This window comes from Protomyctophum bolini, assembly GCF_963924005.1.
Source record: "Protomyctophum bolini genome assembly, chromosome: 19".
Classification (NCBI taxonomy): domain Eukaryota; kingdom Metazoa; phylum Chordata; class Actinopteri; order Myctophiformes; family Myctophidae; genus Protomyctophum; species Protomyctophum bolini.
Window position 1 is genome coordinate 37,723,255 of NC_137880.1, and position 19,154 is coordinate 37,742,408.

The 19,154-nt window shown below is 42.0% G+C and overlaps 1 protein-coding gene across 7 annotated transcripts; it reads left to right on the forward strand.

Annotated features, from left to right (window-relative positions):
• Nucleotides 1–404: 404 nt before the first annotated feature.
• LOC308334389 (dihydrolipoyllysine-residue succinyltransferase component of 2-oxoglutarate dehydrogenase complex, mitochondrial-like) lies at nt 405–15,560 on the forward strand. Of its 7 annotated transcripts, none has more exons than XR_013965897.1 (16): nt 405–520; nt 2,661–2,694; nt 3,073–3,115; nt 3,870–3,934; nt 4,018–4,092; nt 5,642–5,697; nt 6,323–6,431; nt 7,057–7,203; nt 7,796–7,863; nt 8,416–8,513; nt 8,675–8,805; nt 10,046–10,119; nt 10,956–11,039; nt 12,465–12,632; nt 13,317–15,074; nt 15,131–15,560. XR_013965897.1 is itself a non-coding variant. In XM_080791114.1 (16 exons), exons 1-16 carry the CDS (start codon nt 458–460, stop codon nt 13,533–13,535), a joined length of 1,350 nt encoding a protein of 449 aa, XP_080647240.1. In that variant the 5' UTR covers nt 405–457; the 3' UTR covers nt 13,536–15,560. The 7 variants fall into 7 exon arrangements, 2 of the variants coding, with proteins under 2 accessions (XP_080647240.1, XP_080647239.1); XR_013965898.1 differs by having other exon boundaries at nt 13,317–14,247; nt 14,293–15,560; XR_013965899.1 differs by having other exon boundaries at nt 13,317–14,247; nt 14,338–15,560.
• The last annotated feature ends 3,594 nt before the right edge of the window (nt 15,561–19,154 follow it).

Consider the following 19,154-nt stretch of genomic DNA (forward strand, 5'->3'; position numbering starts at 1 on the left):
TAGAAAGAAGAAGAAAACGGCAGGTTACAACACTTTCTCTGTCGCGACTCGAGTTGGCTTCGTACGACGCTTAAAAGGTCTTTTAAATAAAATACTTTTTGAAATGTCTATGAGGAAAAATGCATTGGGATTCATTTCCTGGGCCTGGCGTATTGTATCCGACCAGAAATTTAAAAAAATTAAACTATTGGGTTTCATGAAATCATATACATTATTTACTAAAAAATACTGTATGTTTGATTAAACTCGACTAAGCGTAGTTGGCGCATGATGAGTTGATTAGCTGCTCACTTTACTTGTGAGTAGATTTAACAAACCGTTGCCTTGACAACCAAACCAAGCCAGCCAATCACAGTACGTCCGTCCCTTCGGACTATGGGACGTAGAAGACCGTTCCCTTTGGACAAGCGGACCCCTCCTTCAGTCGCCCCGACACGGACGGCAGACAGCAGCAGCCATGTTATCACGGTCCCGGTGTGTTTACCGTAGACTCGGCCCCTCTCTATCGGTGGCACGGCAGGTAAGATGTTTCATGGCAGTGGAATGAATAATGGAAGGAATGCATGGCGGTCCTTGTTGACTGTGTTTGCGGTGAAGTTCATTACGTAAAGGCCAAGGTTGGTTTAGCTTCTTCTTGCACTGCTAGCTTTGTCTGAATGAAGCAAGCAAGGCCTCGTCTCATCCACCAAGGACAGTCACAGAATGACACACACACACACACACGGTGACACACCGCAACCTACTGGGAGATCACTGCAGTGGGACTTATGTTTGTTAAAGTTTAAGTGTATGCCCATGCATAAAGTGAATGGCAAAGTGAGGTTAACGTCATTTTAACGTTGTTTAATGCAATCAGATACTTACGGTAGTCGGGACTTTTCTGTTTGGACGTCATGGCCAGAAAGTAGTATTTCTTTGCCACTCACTCGGTAGGCATTCCCGCATAACTTCCGGGTATGATGATTATGAATATGATGATTATGCCGTGCGCATACATACATACCCTCTTCTATATTGAAATGCACAAGCTAGTTTGCTGTGATCAGCCAAATTGTGTTTTCTAATGTTAATTGTGAGACATCCAAGCCAGGGAGGAGGTCCTAATTTCTTTGCCCCTGACGATGCGAGTCTAGTCTATAATACTTACTTTCTGTGGCGAATGACTTGACCGCATACAGACTACAGAGAGCACCCACCTGTTGTTATATTGTTGTTGGAGACTTGGCAACTATTTGCAAGCATAACTTCAACTTGTAGTCAATATGGTGGCTGGCTGCTGTGCATCATGTGTGCAGTTTCACCTTACAGTGGGTCAGAAATAGCCCATGTTTTGACATTTCAAGTATGTCATGTGCAGTGAGGTGTTGGGTCTGCTCTGCCCTTGTTCAACTTACAATACTTGAGATTGTAATAACAAAATGTAACTAGATCAATAGACAAGGGTCTGTCTTCGCCTAATATAGTTGTAATAGCAGTTTGCCTGGTGTACGTATAATGTTGCCAAAAGCCAACGTGATTGGATTAGTATATTAAAAAATCACACCCGTGTGAAGTGAGTGGTGCAACTCTGTGGGGGTCCCCGGGGGGGAACGCATCCAGGGTGCCGGTTAAGAAATGACAGTTACCGTGTGGGGGTCCCTCTACTGTACACCCAAAATCACCATATATACAGTTAATATGTGCGTGTGTGTGTGTGTGTGTGTTAGGTGGTGAAAAACAACCATGCTGTTTACTTTTCGTGCTCCGACGCACCCAGTGCCAACCCAGCCAGCCACCCACACGCATAGCTCCGTAAGGGAGTGGTTGCACCACTCAAAAAATACCACAGACATCTGGAAGGATTTGTAATGGCATATAACGAGCTATAGAAATAAACATTAGACTGACATCCCATCTAGACAACTCACATCGGGGAAAGCATGGACACACAATATCAACACCAGTCATTGACAGCCCATTCATCCAAAACGGAAAAGTCTTATCTTATTGTATTAAACAACGTTAAGAACTCCCAACATTGCAGCTGTACTTAAAGCTTGAATTATCCTCTTTCTATCTGCAAAGTTTGTTTCGTGAAAATCCACTGTGGGTTGACTTGTGATAGCATCTTAGTGGCATCCTGTGAGAAATGGCTGTATTGTGAGGTATAGAGCACCGGAGTCTGACGTCAATATCATTAGAGGGTGCAAATCTACGGGTTGATGTACCTTTTATTTGCATTGTAATCCCCATAGGGGGGATTTTAGATCTCCTCATATAAGAACTGTGTTTGAATAATAAACATGTCATCCCGGCTGCTTCACTCATATGGATATGAAGAATCAACTGACTGAGAGAAAACACTAATGTTACTGCTACTGAATTAGTTACATTTTCGCTAGAAACAGACTATCATAATTATATGAGTGACTGACTGTTGCAAACGATACAGAGACACCTCCCCGACAATAACGCCGAGACAGCTTGTTTATTTTTGGACCACAACACACGATTTTAAGATGAGCCCATGTTATTCTCCATAGAGAAATTACTTCCACGAACCAGGGGAATCGAAGGGATGAGCGAGTTACGCCAGGACTTCGGTGCTCCATAGAGCCTTCATATTGTGATCTTGTAATAATGAATTTATCAATGAAACTGAAATTTCGATTATTTTTCAGGGAAATAATGTGCTGGTTCGACGGAGTGCATCAGGTATTTAAACAGAGTACACCACATGCATCTCAGGAGATCTAATTTAACAACATTTAAGTCTAAAACGTGTTGTAAACGATAACGGCAGACAGTACAACCAGCTAATGTTTTTAGCTAGCCTAAGATTTAGACTAGACGTAGATGTATTTATCCATTCTGAGATTGAAAATGTCAGAATCGATAAATACAAGATCTACGAGAGTCTAAATCTTAAGATAGTTCTTGAGTCATGTAAAACAGCTAAATGTACCATCCTTTCCTGAATCCCATAGTCACTTGATAACACAGGCCTTCAAGAACAAACTCCAGTCTTGATGCAATAATCAAGTTCATTTGAAAGAGTTTGCTTTCACTTTCTTTCTATTCTCTCTTTTCTAGGTCTGAATACTGTCAACTGGGTCATTTACAGGAATGCAGAGTTGTAAGTACTATTCTGTTCTGTTGAGGTTATCTTTAAATGTTTTACTGTCACAATAAATTACTCTTCATGTGACCACCGCGCTCTGACTTTAGCTGCGTTTAATACCCGTTCAAAACATATCAAATAAATCAAAGTCAAAGTCATTCGATTTGTCACACACATTACTGCAGTGAAATTTGTTCTCCGCATTTGACCCATCTCTTGGAGCGGTGAGCTGCAGCCGTGCCGCGCTCGGGAATCATTTGATTAGTAGATTTGACCCCCCGATCCAACCCTTTGATGCCGAGTGCCAAGAAGGGAGGCATTGGGTCCCATTTTTACAGTCTTTGGTATGACCCGGCCGGGGATCTAACCCCGACCTCCCAGTTTCAGGGCGGACACTCTAACCACAAGGCCACTGTCTGGTGGTGGGTCGCACACATCAATACTTCAGTTGAAAACATTAATTTCACTTTGAAATGGGGACAAACGTTTCATTTTGAACGGGGGACAAACGTTTCCAGCCAATATCAGGCTGGATAGCTGAAACGTTTGTTCCCTGTTCAAAATGAAATAAATGTTTTGAACTGCAGTCTTGGTTACTGTCACAATGACCACCGACCACCTGTGAATCAAATCTTTATAACATCAAATGACTGTTGAATGTGACTTAGTTTATATTGTGCTTAGTTGCAGATCACTTATACTGTATCTACATCTATATATCTGTATCTATCTATAAATAATAATAATAATGTCCTTTTTTGTTTCCCAGATGTCCGTCTCTGTCATCGGCCAATGTCTTCCACATCAGACATTTCAAAACATCATCTGTTTACAGTATGTAATTGATTTTTTTTCTCTATTGAACTCATATTCTCTACTTGTTGAGGTGTAACCCTTGTTGACTCATGTCTATTCAGGGGATGAAGTAGTCACCGTCAACACCCCGGCGTTTGCTGAGTCCGTCACAGAGGGTGATGTAAGGTGGGAGAAAGGTGCGTATGAGTGGGTGAACCAGGAGTGACATAATCAGGTGTGAACACAGTAGTGACATAATCAGGTGTGAACACAGTAACCAGGTGTAAACACAGTAGTGACATAATCAGGTGTGCGATCGAGCAACACATTTCAAATGTGTCTGTCTCCCAGTGGTACATGGTGCATTTATATAGCGCCTTTATCCAAGGCGTTTTACAGAGATAATTGTGCATTACATTGACCCATTCACTCACACATTCATACACCGATGGCGGCAGAAACCATGCAAGGCACCGACCTGCACATCAGGAGCAATTAGGGGGTTCAGAGTCTTGCTCAAGGACACTTCGACACTAACTCTGGGGGAGCCCACAGGGTTCGAACTGGAAACCTTTCGGTTTCCATCCGGGCACTCTACCCCTGAGCCACTGCCGCCCCAGTGCCTGAGAAGTGCGACACAATGGGTTACTATACTACTGTATGTGTGCAAGTAAATAAGTTGCATTATCAGACCATTTTTAATGACCACAAGCTTCATAAATTAGGCTTTTTCCGAAGCTGGAATGCGATGTCAAAACATCTCACTGTTCCAACAAGTACCTCAAAAAGGGAATGTAGAGTTTTTGAATGGAATTGTATGTACGTTAGAATTAGCAACTGCAAACATGGGAAGAACTGGATATACCGGTCAGTACATGTGCGTAGAGACTAGAGAGGGCTGAGGCTGTGATTCTCAAGCTACATAAAATAAAGAATACAAAATTATGGAATAATAACAACAAGCCACATAACATTGCATTAAAAAACATGCATGATTGACAAGCAGGTGCATAGCCTAACAACAATTACAGCATTAGGCTTTATTTTGGATTGAAAACTATTTAAACACAAAAATAATATAAAAAAAAGTAATAAATCTTAGCAGCTTCATCTTGCATAAGCTTTAGTGTAATGCTTTATTGGGTCGTCCAGTCACAGTTAACAGTCTGAGTTGTGCTTGAAATGTACTGTAATTCTGAAAACATATTTCAATCAATCAAGCTGAATTATTAGCTACATTACAGTCACACAATTTGTGTGTGTGTGTGTGTGTGTGTGTGTGTGTGTGTGTGTGTGGCACTGCATGCATAAATACGTATCTCAACAAAATAAAGCATTGTCAGTTTATTAGAACACTTTCTTCAGAATAAAACACATTCAAAGTGTACCACACAAAAATAGCCACTTCAGAATAATCCTTGATGATTTTCATCAGGTCAGCTTGTTTGCAATAAATAAAAATGTAGAGGCTACTTACTGTAATAGACAATAGTGACGTAGTTGTGTGTGTGTGTGTGTGTGTGTGTGGGGGGCCAGGCATTCTGGCTTTTGTCATAAAATATTGTCAAAACAGGCAATTACCGGCATGTTGTGAACTCTCATAGCATACCAAATATATTCAGGAATAGCAGAGATCTAAAAACGGTCTGGAGTGTTTCATCTTAATTGTCAGCATTTCTCTTCTCTGATAAAAGTATTCTACAAATCCTGACGACTAATAAATAATGCAATCATGTTTTCTTCCAGCTGTGGGGGATTCGGTGGCTGAAGATGAAGTGGTTGCTGAAATCGAGACGGACAAGGTATTAATTAGGAAAACTAAATTGTCCTAATCACATTTTTACCTTTTTTTATTTTAATCAATTTTGGGGCGGGAACTCCTTTTGCTGATTTAACCATTATTTTAAACTTTATCTATTGAAAAATAGCAGATCTACAAGCTCCATAGGTCTGCTATTTTTGAGAAATCGTGAAAATGTGGCCCAAATGTTTGAATATATTCTTTCAGAGCGAACATTTTTAACTCAAATCTTTGCTTCTGGGAGGAGGGGTCCCTGAAACAACATTTTCAGAGGGGGGTCGGTGGCCAATTACATATAATCTTGGGGGTCCTTGACATGAAAATGTTTGAGCACCGCTGACATAGAAACAGGTTTTTTTAGAAAATGTTCAGGATTTAGAAGACATTTGTAGAATCGTTCCCAGGTCAAAATGGCTTAAATACGTTTGATTTCAGTGCCTTGTTCCTAAACTGTGTTGTGTTTGGTTTGGGCAGACATCTTGTTCCTAAACTGTGTTGTGTTGTTTGGGCAGACATCGGTACAGGTCCCGTCCCCTGTTCCTAAACTGTGTTATGTTGTGTTTGGGCAGACATCGGTACAGGTCCCCTCCCCTGTTCCTAAACTGTGTTGTGTTGTGTTTGGGCAGACATCGGTACAGGTCCCCTCCCCTGCAGCTGGAGTCATAGAGGAGCTCCTAGTGGAGGATGGAGGGAGGGTGGAGGGAGGAATGGCCCTCTTCAAACTCCGCAAAGGAGGTAATAATTCAATACAGCATTTCATTTGATTTAATTACAGGTTCAAATCGGCTCTCACCCGTCGTTTCTCCAGACTAAGCATTGTCAAAATGTTCAAATGGCGGCGATCAAGGGGTCTCCCAGCTTACCTTCTAAACAGTGTTGTTTTTGGCAGCAAATTTTGATTTTAGTTTTAGTCACAGTCTTTTGAATAGTTTTCACTTCGTTTTAGTCACATTTTAGTCACCTGGAATGTTCTAGTGTTAGTCCAGTTTTAGTCGACTAAATATCATTTAGTTGATTTAGTTGACTAAAATGTGTTTTGACATCGCGTAATGGCAGATTTTACACTTTGGTTGCGACGCGTTGTGAGCTTGTAGATCTGCTATTTTCAGCAAAACTGGATCTCTAGTCCACTATAGTCCCTCCCTAACACTTTAGTCTTGTTTTTATTTGTTGACGGAATTGTCAATACATTTATTCACAGTTTTTAGTCATCATAGATTCGTTTATATTTAGTTTTAGACAGTGAAAAAGGGTGTAGTCGACGAACATTTTTCGTCTTAGTTTTAGTCGACGAAAAAAAACACTGCTTTTTCTAAAGGTGTAAAAGTGAAGGCTCTTTCTGTGTATTTGTTGTCCCCAGCGGGAGGTGCCAAGCCTGCCCCAGCTGCCCCTGCCCCAGTTGCTGAAGCCCCAGCAGCAGCTGCCCCACCACCTCCTCCCATCGCTGTCCCTGTTGCCATGCCACCGGTGCCCCCAGTGCCCGCACAAGCTGCCCACGCCCAACCTGGTACGTTTGACCCACAAGATGCTTCGCAAATTCTTTGTCCTACAACCCTTTTAACTTGACAAGAAACGGCATGTTTTAAAATGAGAGATGCATTGTCGATGTCGTCTATGAGAAAGGGCTGTACAGTTCATGAATTATGGCTAATGCCTCTAGCCTCCTTATATGGATATTTCAACACTATTATTCCCCTGTTATTGTTTCTGCAATCCAGAATGTATTTTAATTAATAAAATGACCAAGCTGTGTGGTATTAAATGTTATGCAGTATAACTAGCACATCTACAGAGGTTGGAGCTGTACTGTACATAACGCATGGTTTACCATTATGTTTTTACAAGTAATTTAACCCATTCTGGGCGGGAAACCCTTTTGGTGTTGGCATTATGTTATGCTTTAGCTATTTAAAAATAGCAGATCTACAAGCTCGTAGCGCGCCACCAAGTGGCGCGCTACGAGCTTGTTGGTCTGCTATTTTTGAAAAATCGAAGAACCACTGACGGAAAACTTGTCATTTTCAAACAGACATTTTTAGAATCTGATCTCGGGTCAGAATGGGTTAATGATTCTATCAACTCTTCTGTTTTTAATCCAGTTTCTGCCATCAAGCCCACCGCTGCACCGCCACCTCCAGCAGTAGCAGGAGCCAGAACGGAGAGCAGGGTAAATCCATAGATATTTAAAATAAATAAATAGATGGAGCTACTTTCTGTCTGTGCAGGTGATTCTTTTTCTAAGTGCTGGAGTTTGGAAGCACTCGTCGTAAGTCACTGAACGGCCCTGCGTACCACCTGTTTCGAATTTGCACATAATGCAGGAGGCAGCAGCGCGACCCGTTAAAAGAAACGAGTGCTTCCAAACTGCAACACTTAGAAAAAGAATCACATGCACAGAATGTATTGACAGAAAGTAGCTCATAACATGTTCTACGGGGGATTTTTATGAAATAAAAGCTCGGCAGATTGAAAGAGGATAATTCAAGCTTGGCCTAGAGCTGCAATGTTGGTGAGTTTAACGTCGTTTAAGACAAGCAGATCTCAAACGCAATTTGGATTAGTAGGTGGGGGGGTCAATGGAGGGTATTGCAACTCTAGATTTGTTTTATATAATGGGATGAATCTAGAGTTGCAAATTGCGGCTAATGTTACTTATGTTCCCCTAGAAATGCCACATCAGTTTCCACTACAGCAAGCATTTTCCTCCTGTCTCTCTCAGGTGAAGATGAACCGAATGAGGCTGAGGATCGCCCAGAGGCTGAAGGAGGCTCAGAACACCTGTGCCATGCTGACCACGTTCAATGAGGTGGACATGAGGTGAGTCAACTATTCACACACACACAGTAGTTCTCAAATGGACAGGTCTGCATAGCTTACCAAACTGTGGGTCCTTGAAATTTAAACCAAAGATTTAAACCACTGTATACCAGACTGCCAGCATATATCATTTATTTTTCTCTCTCCTCTCTCGTCTCTAGCAACATTCAGGAAATGAGGAAACTCCACAAGGACGCCTTCCTGAAACACCACAACATCAAGCTGGGCTTCATGTCGGCCTTCGTGAAGGCCTCTGCCCACGCTCTGACCCAGCAGCCAGCGGTCAACGGAGGTAAGCCACGCCACTAAGACTTCACTCACAGTGTCACAACAATGTTGCATAGAAGATGTAAGCTATTTGCATGAAGTGTCATGGCCGTCCCCTCCCTAGATGCCTCCATTTCCCACAAGGCTTTGCGGGAAGTGGGCGGTGCCCTAGAGAGGAATGCGGAAACAAAACAGACCAACGTTTCTCTGCGTTCTTTTTGTGGAGTTGTGCTCAATGTGTGGATGTTTGCGCCTACAAGCTGTTGTACGGCTTTCGGCTGTGTTTCGACTGTTCCCCCTCCCCCTCATACAGCACGTTTGTCTCTTCAAATCATGTGACTCACATTGGAAATGAATTGCGAGCTTGCAACAGTCAACACGTCTCATGCATCAGCTATACAACATTCTGTTGTGACAGTGTGAGTGAAGGCTTTGGGCCGATTCATACTCCTATTTTAGAGCCGAATAAAAGTCGGTTCGGCGCTATAGAGCCTACAATTTGACGTCATTTGAGGTTCGGGGGGGCGGTTACCGTCCTAAAGTCGTCTCTTCGGTGCTACTGAAAATTTCTGACGAGCCGAAATAATTTCGGCACTACAGCGCCGAAACAGAGGTAAAATAGGAGTATGAATCAGCCCTTAGACTGCTTATATCTACAGTATAATACCAGTGTTTGCATTCAGAAGTCAACCAGCGTTATAGTGTTTAGATTTCTTCATGAGCTTAATATGCACCTAATTTTTACGTTGCTTTCCAACGTGCAGCTGTTATAGGGCAATGTGCATGCATAAAGTGAAGTTGGCAAAGTGAGTTTAATGTCGTTAGGCCTGACATAGAAGTGTCAGTTTTCTGAAATAAATATTTTCACGATTTTCCAAAAATATCAGACCTACAAGCTCGTAGCGCGCCACTCGGTGGCGCGCTATGAGCTTGTAGATCTGCTATTTTTCAATAGCTAAATTATATCATAATGTTTAAAACACCAAAAGGGATTCCCGGCCCAAAATGGGTTAATGCAGTCAGATGGGACGTTTCTGTTTGGATGTATGGGCTGTCGAGGCCAGAAGATATTAGTTTGCCACTCGGTGGCATAACTTCCGGGTATGATTTATGATGTCGCTCGCATACACTCTACTGTCCCAAGTTTGTGGAGATGACATTATTTTTCACATACAGTCCAATGATACAAACTGAATTAATCAAATGTATAACGTTATGTATATCTGTCAACATAACTTTTAATCCATTTATTTTTTTCCCTGCAGTTATTGACGATACAACCAAAGAGATTGTCTACAGGGATTATGTAGACATTAGCGTGGCCGTGGCAACTCCAAAGGTAATACTACTTGGACATTTAAAACCAATTTCACTCGATTACTGATTCATTTTGTCTTTTTTTAAATGTTGTTCCTGGTTAACCCATTTTGGTTGGGAACCCCTTTTGGTGTTTTAATTAAGCATTATGTTATACTTTAGCTTTTGAAAAATAGCAGATCTACAAGCTCATAGCGCGCCACCGAGTGGTGTGCTACGAGCTTGTAGGTCTGCTATTTTTGAAAAGTCGTGAAAATGCGGCACAAATCTTTGAATATGTATTCTCTCAGAAGACTTTTCGACATCAGGCCTAAATTGGTTGAAACCAATTTCACTCTATTCCTGATGAATTTTGTCTTTTTTTAAATGTTGTTCCTGGTTAAACAATCGGTTTACAACTCTTAATATCTTCAAATTAAATCCTTTGTTTATATAGCACATTTAAAACAGATCCTGACCAAAGTGCTTGTAAATAAGCAAGTAGCAGATGTTCTAAGCCAGTGGTGTACTGTATATATATAATTTTAATATATACATTTTTGTATCTGCCATTTGAATTAAGATGACTTCTTTGATTGACGTCAAAAGGGCACGTCAGCTCAAACCCACATAGCAATACTTTTTCAAGAGGGTCAGAATTACAAAGTTATATACAAAAAAACCCTACAAATTCCATTTCCCCATTCCGTGTGTGTTTGTCTGTGTCAGGTACAGTTTAAACTATTTTCAGCAATGGAATAATATATTTTTTTTGCTGGGTAGGTCTTGTTGAACTGGTCATTTTGAAAGTAGCTCTCAAGTCAAAAATGTGTGGGCGACCCGGTTCTGATCCATTCTTGTTCTCTCCATGTCCTCTAGGGCCTTGTGGTACCAGTGATCCGCAATGTGGAGACCATGAACTTCGCTGACATCGAGAAGACCATTAACGGTCTCGGAGAAAAGGTAAAATTAGAGAGACGTTTAGCCAATGTGTCCACATTTCCTTGTGTCCCTAATTTTGCATAATATTTGTACTATAGCCCCTTACCCGTCGTGAAATACTTGCCGCGGGGAGGTACTGCGCCATGCACGTGCGATTCGCGTGCGCCGAACACAATGGAGAACGACACTTGTTTTTGCGTTTGCGGCGTGCCCAGTGAACGAATGCCAGTGCGTTCAGCGCATCGCCAGCACTATCGCCGCTGCTCCGAGTTATAAGGCTGCTCCCATAGAGTTATAAGGCTGCTCCCATAGAGTTATAAGGCTGCTCCCATAGAGTTATAAGGCTGCTCCCATAGAGTTATAAGGCTGCTCCGCCGACGCGGGATCTGCCATATTTCAGTCTCCTCCCACCGAGTGGTTAAACTGTTGGATGTCTAAAAACACTAGCTGGGGTTCCTGTGTTGCGTTACATGATTTGAATACCGTTTCAACGGAAGCAACAGCTGTACCTATTTTGAATTTGGGCCCTGCGAGCTCCGGGCCCTGGCGCTTGCTTAAACTCCAGTAAATTCCATCGTTAATCCGGGCCTGCCTGGTTTCAAGTCTGCTTCAAGAGTAAAGGGCCTTGCAGACGTGAAGCGAGGAACGCAGGCGTTGTTGCCTGGATCAATACAGGTCTCCTCCAGGTCTGGATCAACGACAGGTCTCCTCCAGGTCTGGATCAACGACAGGTCTCCTCCAGGTCTGGATCAAAGACAGGTCTCCTCCAGGTCTGGATCAAAGACAGGTCTTCCTCCAGGTCTGGATCAAAGACAGGTCTCCTCCAGGTCTGGATCAAAGACAGGTCTCCTCCAGGTCTGGATCAGCGACAGGTCTCCTCCAGGTCTGGATCAAAGACAGGTCTCCTCCAGGTCTGGATCAACGACAGGAACTCCTCCAGGTCTGGATCAAAGACAGGTCTCCTCCAGGTCTGGATCAAAGACAGGTCTCCTCCAGGTCTGGATCAACGACAGGAACTCCTCCAGGTCTGGATCAAAGACAGGTTCTCCTCCAGGTCTGGATCAAAGACAGGTTCTCCTCCAGGTCTGGATCAACGACAGGAACTCCTCCAGGTCTGGATCAACGACAGGTCTCCTCCAGGTCTGGATCAACACAGGTCTGCTCAAGAGGGGCGCAACAACGCAAATCTAAACAGAATCCAGTTCTGGTGAGTCGCGGGGCGTGCGCACATAACGAGCATGCGCGCAAACAAATTCACAGGACCGCGCTCACGTAAATATTAAATACACTTTGCGTTGTCGCACTGCCACTTCTCCGAGCAAAAACGCAGGTCTCATTTTAAAAATGAACTATAGGTGCGTTTTATGATCGCTCCCCGTTTTGGCAAGGCCCCCCTAATGCTTCAGGAGCATTAAACGGTGATTTATCTGTGTGTGTGTGTGTCAGGCTCGCAAAAACGAGCTGGCCGTGGAGGACATGGACGGCGGTACGTTCACCATCAGCAACGGGGGAGTGTTTGGCTCCATGTTCGGTACTCCCATCATCAACCCGCCGCAGTCCGCCATCCTGGGCATGCACGGCATCTTCGACCGGCCCGTGGCCATCAATGGCAAGGTGAGGCGCTCAGTCATTCATTCATTACGTCCTCGGCTAAATCACAACACTGATGTATGGCGCTCTTGTTTTTTATTTTTAGTTTGTTGTCTTTGCATTGAAATATTCTTTTAACGGACCATTTCCAAAACCATTGCTTTTAACTCATTCTGGGCGTGAATATGTTATACTTTATACTAGCTATTGAAAAATAGCAGATCTACAAGCTCATATACGAGCTTGTAGATCAGATTTTTGAAAAGAATCGTGAAAATGTGTCTCAAATCTTTGAGTATGTATTCTTTCAGAGTGAACGTTTTTGACTCAAAGCTTTGCTTCTGGGGGGGGGGGGGGGGGGTGTCCCTGGAACAACATATTTTGAGATGGGGGGGGTCGACGGCCAAATATGCCTACAGATAATTTTGGGGGTCTTTTGACATGAAAATGTGTGAGAACGACTGATATAGAAACAGGGTTTTTCAGAAAACTGTCATTTGTAGAATCGTCCTCGGGTCTAAATGGGTCAACATGGTTCCCTATGAAACGGTTTAGGCTTGAAGATGTATTGTAGATGATATATATATATTTTTAAGTATTGACATTATCTGATATGTGATAAACCACAATCATCTGATTTTAAAACAAAAAGACAAGATTTATTTATTTTTATTTTTTTAAACCCACATATCTTCCTTTTTTTTGCAGGTTGAAATCCGGCCAATGATGTACGTAGCGCTGACCTACGACCACCGACTGGTCGACGGCAGAGAAGCGGTTACCTTCCTACGCAAGATCAAGGCCGTGGTCGAAGACCCCCGGGTGTTGCTGCTGGACATGTGATCATATCCCTGTGTCTGGAGGACCGCCCCTCCTGGACATGTGATCATATCCCTGTGTCTGGAGGACCCCCTCCTGGACATGTGATCATATCCCTGTGTCTGGAGGACCCCCCCTCCTGGACATGTGATATCCATGTCGCTAAAAAAAGTTCTGTTTAAAAAAAACCTAGCTTACATGCAGTACATGAAACCACACCAAAGTTTAGCCGAGGAATATAGGCCATGTATTTATCAATCTATGAGGCTTGCTGTAATTTCTTCAACATTGGATTTAATAGTTTATACGCAAAGCCCTCCCATTTAATTGACTTTACTTGAATCACGATGGAGAAAGAAAAGTAAGGTCACATTTTAACCCATTTTGGACTGAGGCCGATTCTACAAATGTCTTCTAAATCCTGATAGTTTTCTTGAAAAAGAATAGCAGACCTACACAAACCTACACAAAAATAGCAGACCTACAAGCTCATAGCGCTATGAGCTTGTAGATCTGCTATTTTTCAACAGCTAAAGCATAACGCGACGCTTCCCACCCAGAATGGGTTAAACACTTGTTATCCTCTGTAAGTTCCAGAATGTCTAAATGCCATATATACATATTCATACCTGTAGTTATTCCATGTTTTGTTTTGTCATCCGCTGCTCTGATGGACACTCATGAACCCTCCGGTGTAAACATTCACTTCTGTTCCAATAGAGCGCCGAAGTCCTGACGTCACTTGCTCATCCCCTCCATTCCCCTGGTTCTAAAGTCCTGACGTCACTCGCTCATCCCCCTCCATTCCCCTGGTTCTAAGGTCCTGACGTCACTCGCTCATCCCCTCCATTCCCCTGGTTCTAAGGTCCTGACGTCACTCGCTCATCCCCTCCATTCCCCTGGTTCTAAGGTCCTGACGTCACTCGCTCATCCCCCTCCATTCCCCTGGTTCACGGAAGTAATGTTATGGAGAATAACATGGGGTAATCTTAAAGTCGTTTCATATAAGCGTTGTGGTCCAAAAATAAACAAGCTGTCTCCGCGTTAATGTCAGGAAGGTGTCTCTGTATCGTTTACGACAGTCAGTCAGTCACATATGATAGTCTGTTTCTAGCGAAAATAACTAAATAATAGTGTAACTGATTCAGCAGCAGTAACATTAGTGTTTTCTCTCAGTCAGTTGATTCTTCATATCCATATGAGTGAAGCGGCCGGGGTGACATGTTTATTTTTCAAACACAGTTCTTATATGAGGCGATCTAAAATCCCCCCTATGGGGATTAGAATACAAATAAAAAGTAGCCGAACCCGTGGATTTGAGCCCTCTACCGATATTGACGTCAGACTTCGGTGCTATTCCCTGTTCGCCAGTTACAGTAGTTCCTCATGTTACAGTAGCTGTAACTGTACTGTAACCCAGTTACAGTAGTTTCTCATGTACTGTAACCCAGTTACAGTAGTTCCTCATGTTACAGTAGCTGTAACTGTACTGTAACCCAGTTACAGTAGTTTCTCATGTACTGTAACCCAGTTACAGTAGTTCCTCATGTACTGTAACCCAGTTACAGTAGTTCCTCATGTGCCAAAACAATTCTGCAACAGGGCACGGTGGATACTTTTTTTGTCTCACTTGGTTAATTTGAAACGGTAGAAATGTCTAAAAACTAGATTTAAAAGCAGGAAACAGTATTGTCGTTTTGGAGGAGTGTGAGGAATATATATATATATTATATACCGGGCTCTTTATCATTTTTGGGGGGTTTATTGTCTGGGTGTCAAAATGTCCATTGATCAAACTTTTTGTAAGCATTAAATCAAAAAGTATGCACTTCCTCCTCCATGTATTCATACGAGGGTTCATGAGCTGAAACCATGCAAGGTCACTCGCACACTATTATTTTCAGGGTTTTTATATAATATAAATTATATTTAAATTACTACCGTCGGCAACAGTTAATGATGGAAGTAGTTAGATAAATACGCACAATATGTTTTTCGTGAGCTCTTATGGGAAATGCTTGGTGAACATATATCGCTGTGCTATATACTGCTACATATATAAATATATATAATTGTATCTATTTAAAGAAAATGATTTTAAACATTAAACGGCATAGAGTTTTATGTACTCTTCCTCAGTGTTGTGTGCATGGATTTACCATTAGTTTGGTTTCTTAACCCATTTCGACCTGACGCAAGATTCGATACAAATGTCTTCTAAATCCTGACAGTTTTCTGAAAAACTTCATGTTTTTATGTCTGTGGTGCTCAAACATTTTCATGTCAAGGACCCCAAAAATTGTAAATTAGCCGCCGACCTCCCATCTTGTTCCAGGGACCTCCCCCAGAATCAAAGATTTGAGTTAAAAACGTTCGCCCTGAAAGAATATAATATATTCAAAGACTTGCGCCACATTTTCACGATCTATGAGCTTGTAGATCTGCTATTTTTCAATAGAGTATAACATATTGCTTAAAACCCAAAATGGATTAAAATTAATCATGCGGTGAAGTCGGCACCAATCCTAACCTTAAACCATTTCCTTTAATATGTAATTATGCTGGTATCCGTCAACAACTAAGACCAACTAAGGGGAACAACATGTGGACACTACGGCAAAATAAAAATAAACGTTTAAGCATAAAAGATCACGCAAAGAATGTCTCGACTTAAATCACCTAAACCCTAGCGCTCAATCATTTGGCCACGTTCGTCTGTCGACTACCTTTTTTCACTGACAAACTAAATAAAAACTAATCTATGATGACTAAAACTAAGACTAAATATACTGACAATTTTGTCAACAAATAAAAACTAGACTAAAATGTTAGTCTAGATCTCTTGTCCCTTAGTAAGGGACTAGTGGACAAGAGATCCAGTAGTATAAGTCATTTTACAATTAGTTGCATGCTGAAAATAGCAGATCTACAAGCTCACAACGAGTCGGGCCTATAGATCAGCTATTTTCAGCAAGTGGAAAAACATCAAGACTAAATCAACTAGATTTACATCCCAGCCAGGTGACTAAAATGGGACTAAAACTAAATGAAAACTATTCAAGAGACTATATGACTAAAACTAAAAAAATCTAAATTTGCTGCCAAAAACACCACTGGATGAAAACCTACATGTACTTTAGTTTATACCAAAGACGTATAGCCTGATTGTCAGACTCTGAGCCTCCAGCTCTTGAGCCAGTGTGCTCAGTGGAGTGGGCGGGGTTCTATGGGCTGGAAACCAGGCTACCAAAGACAAGTCTTGTTCAAAGCCTTATGAGCCACCCTGACCCCAACCCGCTCTCCGGTTGGGAAGCTTCTCAATAGAACGGGCTCATCTCTGGCCAAGTCTTTAAGGGTTGTTTGGCCCGTCGCCTTCCTCTTCACAGATGCTGGTTGGAGTGCGTGCAGCTGTGTGCGATGCCCCTTCAATACGGTTGTTTACTTTAACACATAGAGACCTGAGGTGAGAGAGACCTTACAAAATGTCTTCTAAATCATGACCGTTTTTCTGAAAAACCTCATGTTTCTATGTCCGTTGTTCACAAACATGTTCATGTCAAGGACCCCCCTAACCTGACGCTGCCAGATGAGGGCGGTATTGCGGAAACATATTCCCCAACACAACACTCATCTGGGATCTTTGACGGAGTTGAGCCCTGAGTCAGATCTGCTTCGTACCGAACCAATCAGCGTGAGCTAAAGGCGGGATGCGGATGTGACGGTATATAGACACGTCGATATGATTGGTTGTGTTTGCACGCCCACACGGTGATAGACAGACGCTCCCATCCAATCATCTACCATGTATCTTGAAAAAAAGGAACAGCCCCGTCATCGAATTTGCTTCCGCGATCCCAGATCCAAATAAGCTGTGAAACAAATTTGTGTAGCAAGCTTTTTGGATCTGGCAGCGTCAGGTTAGGATCCCCCCCCCCCAAGAATATATGTAATTGTCAGGGACCCCTCCCCAGAAGCAAAGATTTGAGTTAAAAATGTTCGCTCTGAAAGAATATAATTATATTCAAAGATTTCCGCCCTCCACATTTGGCACCGAGTGCCACGCTATGAGCTTGTAGATCTGCTATTTTTCCATTTTCGCGATTTTTCAAAAATAGCAGACCTACAAGCTTGTAGATCTGCTATTTTTCCATTTTCACGATTTTTCAAAAATAGCAGACCTACAAGCTTATAGATCTGCTGTTTTTCAAGAGCTAAAGTATAACACGATGCTTTTGTTAAAACACCAAAAGGGCGTTCCCGCCCGAAATGGGTTAGTAATCACGTAGGACAATGAGTTGCTAATGTACGTCTTTGTTTCTCCGCCTGCCGTGCACCGACACAAATGTCCCAACAACGCCATTTATCGGAAAAACACCGAATTCATTAAGGGGAGTACGCAAACAAAACACCCCCAAATGTTGGATTACCATGAGAATACTCCCCATGTTCCTAATTGGCTTGAATAGGGAAACACACACACATGATACAAGGGTTCCTTTCATTTATTTACTTTTATTGACCACTCAAGATTCCATTAGCGCATTCAAGGCCATGTTAATTGGCAGCGTGCGGCTGTGAAGTGCATCGATATCTGAGGGCTCCATTTGTTGGTGGGATGGTTTTTATCTTCGTCTTCAAAATTTGGCCAAATCTGTGAATTTCCAATCGGACTGCTGAAAAAGACGTGGGCTTTAAGTCTTTGTGTCCATTCAGATGAAAGATGGCTTGTTAGATTTAGGCAGATAGCTGTTTGTTTTTATTAATGCCACATCAGAGGAGTAATTTACCTAAATTATTCTGTTGCTTCCAAATAAGCTAATTAATGTGCATGTAAAGAGTATGTATTACAACCAGGTGGAATCTTCCCCAACAGTTTTTAAATGGCTTTTTGTGAATGTTCCAGAAGTTTGGCGTATTCATTAATAATAGAACTTTATTTGCACATTATGACATGAAATGCAGCTCGGAGTGCTTTACAGAGCAATAAAGAAAAGCAAAAGCATAAAACAACATTAAAATAATGGCAAACAAAATCCAGTGAATAAGGCAAATCTTAGGCAGGCAGTCGGGGGTAGGAAGAGAGCTTTAGAATAAAGTCTTTAACATCTGTTAAAGTAGTACTTGGTTGTCGTTTTATCTTGGCTACAGAGACATGGAACCTTTCGTTTTGTTACCAATGTTTGATATGTTACCTAATGGTGAAATATAATGTGAAGCAGGATCAATTACTGGAATTTACCTCCTACTTAAATATTGTATTTTATGGGGGGCAACATGATGGCACTCACACTGAACTTCATTCAATTGACTTGGACATTATTAGTTAAAAACAAACCAAGAGTTTTGCACTTCTAAATAGTCACATCATATCACACAATATTCACAGACACACCCTTAACCCATTTTTGGCAGGAACCCCTTTAAGCATTATGTCATACTTTAACTATTGAAAAATAGCTGATCTACAAGCTCATACGAGCTTGTAGGTCTGCTATTTTGGAAAAATCGTGAAAAATGTGGCGCAAATCTTTGAATATATATTATTTCAGAGAGCACCACTGATACAGAAACATAGGTTTTTCAGAAAACTGTTGTGATTTAGAAGATTTTTTTTAAATTTCGACAGGCCTAAATGGGTCCCCACTCTATGCAGCATGTGTGTACGGTATATATAAGTAATGGTGCACATGCATATTCAGTGTGTTGTTTCTTTGACAGGCTGTTTGT